Below are 3,122 nucleotides of genomic sequence, written 5' to 3'. Positions count from 1 at the left end.
TTCAACAATTGGAAAGATGAAAAAAAAACATACTAAAGTAAGTCTTGTTGAAGGAAAAGTAAGAGATTTAATAGCAACGTGGGGGTCATATTATCCAAATGAAATGTGTGAATATTCAGTATTATATAAAAAATATTGTAGTGAAGAGGTTATTAATCCAATGATTCAACCAACTACTTTTCTTCCAAATGAAATTACTAAATTATTACCACATGTTGAACATAATTTAAGAAATATTTCTAAAGGTTTAGAAATGGGTGTTGGTGATTTGGAAAATATTTATAAACATGCAACTAAAATTAATACAAAATTCCAAGATGAAATAGCTAAAATAAAGAAAGAAAGTAATAGGTATGATAATCAAAAATTAAATGAAATATTTGCTACTGGTGATAGATTAAAAGATGCTCTTAAACAACTTGAATCTGAATTAACTAAAAGAAATCATCATATCACTGATATTGATGATGTAGCAACTTCTATTAAAGAAGGTATGTTTATTAGACCTACTCCTAGAAGACTTAATGTTACAATTGTTCCTCCACCAACATCAAACAAATCACATACAGTTTTTATGAAAAGATATGATTCACCAATAATTTCATTAACACCAAATTCTTTTACTACTAATAATAATAATCTTTATGTTAATACAGAACCACTTTTTGATATTAAAAGTCATAGCCCTCTTATAAAAACAACATCAAATCAACAACCTCCTATTCAAAATACATCAACAATTATTAATAAATCTATTTCTCCAAATATTTTTGAAATGGATGAAGATATTGAGCAACAACATCAACAATCTTCAAATACTACTATACCTTCTATTCTTTAAAATGTTAAAGAAAGTAAAATAAGTTAATACAAATTTACTATTATTTTTATATCATATTTTTTTTTTATTTTTAAACAACAAACTATTTATTTAATTGTCTATTCAAATGGAAAATGAGCAATTAGAAGATTTTATTAGAAATCATCTAATGATTAAAACAAACGAAAAGGAAATCGAAAAGAATATAATTCAATTACTTGAATTAGTTCGTTCATATTTTTCATTTGAATGTTCATTAAATAATATCTTTAATAAACCTAAAACAGAAGAATGTCCAATTTGTTTTGAAACAAGAGAAGTTGGGTTAATGTATTCTATTGAACCTTGTAAACATAGATTTTGTTTATGTTGTTTAATTGAACATGTTAAACAAAAAGCTACAAATGGAGAATGGGAAATTAAATGTCCTGAACAAGAATGTGAAACAATTATTCCTCTTTCAACTCTTGTAAATGATGGTTTAATTCAAGAAATTAATGTATTAAATAAATTAGAAATGAATGGAGTTCAAGCAAATTTACGAAGTGATTCACATACTAGATATTGTCCAAAATGTGGATATGCTATTATTGGTACAAGAAAAACCCCACGAATTGTTTGTCCACAATGTTCATTTGTTTATTGTTATAATTGTAAAGAAGAATACCATGAAGGATATTCATGTAAACAATATCAACAATGGAAAATTGATAATGGAAAAGGCGATGAAGAATTTAAAAAATATGTTAATACTCATTGTACTCGTTGTCCAAGATGTAAAATACCAGTAGAAAAAATTAAAGGATGTAATTTTATTCGATGTGATTTAAAAAAAGGTGGATGTGGGTGTGGATTTTGTTATGCCTGTGGAAAAGAAGTATCACATCATTCAGCACATATTTTAAAAAGAAATTGTTCATTATCAGGAGAAGAATTACCGAGATAATTACATATAAAGAAATTATGTTACATTCATTTATTATCGTTTATTTCTTCTTAAATTTCTGACGTTTCTAAAAATAAAATGATAACAATCTTTAAAATCTTTTTTTTAATGATTACAGACAAACGAATATAAAGTAATATTTTGAGCTAATAAATTTTGTACTTCTACATCATTTTGACGAAGAAAGAAAGTTTTACCATGTGAAATATTTAGAAGATAATTGTTAATACAAGTTCCAACACTTTGAATTTCATCTTTTTTCATTAAAAAATTATTCTTATAAAATATTTGTTGAACTCGTTCTACTTGAAAGGTTTTTGGGTTCTTCTTTGAATAAATTGAATTAAAAAAGAACCCATGTTCACTACAGAAATCAATCAATAGATTTTGTGTAAAATATATAATATTCTTTTTTATCCTTCTTTGTAATGATTTTTCTTTAACTAAAAAGTGTTTTGATTTATTTAATAAATCATTTGCTTGTTTTTCTGCAAGTGTTGAAACATCAATAAGATCATCTTGTGTATGAATTTTTGATATATTTGGTAATGTTGCAGTTATTTGAGACATTTTAGATGGGTTTTCAATAGTAAATCCACAAAATTTATTTGCTAATCCAATTAAAACTGCTTGTTGAAAAACCATATCATCTTTAACTCCATGTTCTCTAACTAATGAATTTTTTCTTCTTTTTCTTGCATCTTCATTTGATAACTTTGGTCCATTAGGAATTGGATTATCAGACATGTTAGTGTGTGATTGTAAATTTAATATCTGCGATTCGTCTTGTCTTTTCGTAAAGATCTTGACATTTTTAAGGCCTTTATTATTTCTTAAAATTCATTTTTTGTGGCTTTCTTTTTTATACTATTTTTTGTATTTATTTTCTAATACTCAAAATTGAACTTGAACTTATTAAGAACAAATTAATTCTTAAAAGTTATTGTTTCACATCAACACATTGAATTGAAAAATCTACAATTTTCTTTATTTCTGTATCATTTTGTTCAAAAACAACATCAGGAAGATCATGATAATGTTCAATCATATAGCGATACATTTTATTACCAATTGTTTTCATCCCATTTCGATTAAGAGCTAATTCTTTTCCTCTCTTAATACAATGTACTCGTTCAAACCTTAGTGTTCTTCCAGATAATCGTGTCATTTTTGAATCAAAAGTAAATCCTAATTCTAGTGCAGTGTCTATTAAAAAATTAGATATAAATGTTTTAATATTTTTATCATATCTTTTTTGGGCTGTATTAATTTGAATCCCTTCTTCAACATCATTTTTAAATATTTGTTTACAACTATTTGTTGCTAATGTTTCAACATCTATAATTTGTTCATTAA

The 3,122-nt window shown here is 25.1% G+C and overlaps 3 protein-coding genes across 3 annotated transcripts; 2 read left to right on the top strand and 1 right to left on the bottom strand.

The window, feature by feature from the left end:
- Positions 1 to 103: 103 nt before the first annotated feature.
- Positions 104 to 841, top strand: EHI_102050 (uncharacterized protein; the record flags this gene model as incomplete). The annotated part of the gene is made up of 1 exon (XM_643267.2): positions 104 to 841. One exon carries the CDS (start codon positions 104 to 106, stop codon positions 839 to 841), a length of 738 nt encoding a protein of 245 aa, XP_648359.2.
- A 106-nt stretch (positions 842 to 947) lies between these two features.
- EHI_102040 (IBR domain containing protein) lies at positions 948 to 1,766 on the top strand (the record flags this gene model as incomplete). Its single annotated transcript, XM_643266.1, has 1 exon — positions 948 to 1,766. One exon carries the CDS (start codon positions 948 to 950, stop codon positions 1,764 to 1,766), a length of 819 nt encoding a protein of 272 aa, XP_648358.1.
- Positions 1,767 to 1,871: 105 nt separating this feature from the next.
- EHI_102030 (uncharacterized protein) lies at positions 1,872 to 2,513 on the bottom strand (the record flags this gene model as incomplete). Its single annotated transcript, XM_643265.1, has 1 exon — positions 1,872 to 2,513. The coding sequence occupies one exon, from the start codon at positions 2,511 to 2,513 to the stop codon at positions 1,872 to 1,874; it is 642 nt and encodes a 213-aa protein (XP_648357.1).
- Positions 2,514 to 3,122: the final 609 nt, after the last annotated feature.

The sequence above is a fragment of the Entamoeba histolytica genome, genomic scaffold (genome assembly GCF_000208925.1).
Source record: "Entamoeba histolytica HM-1:IMSS scf_1104750517849 genomic scaffold, whole genome shotgun sequence".
NCBI lineage: Eukaryota > Evosea > Mastigamoebida > Endamoebidae > Entamoeba > Entamoeba histolytica.
This window is presented reverse-complemented; position numbering and strand designations above follow the sequence as displayed.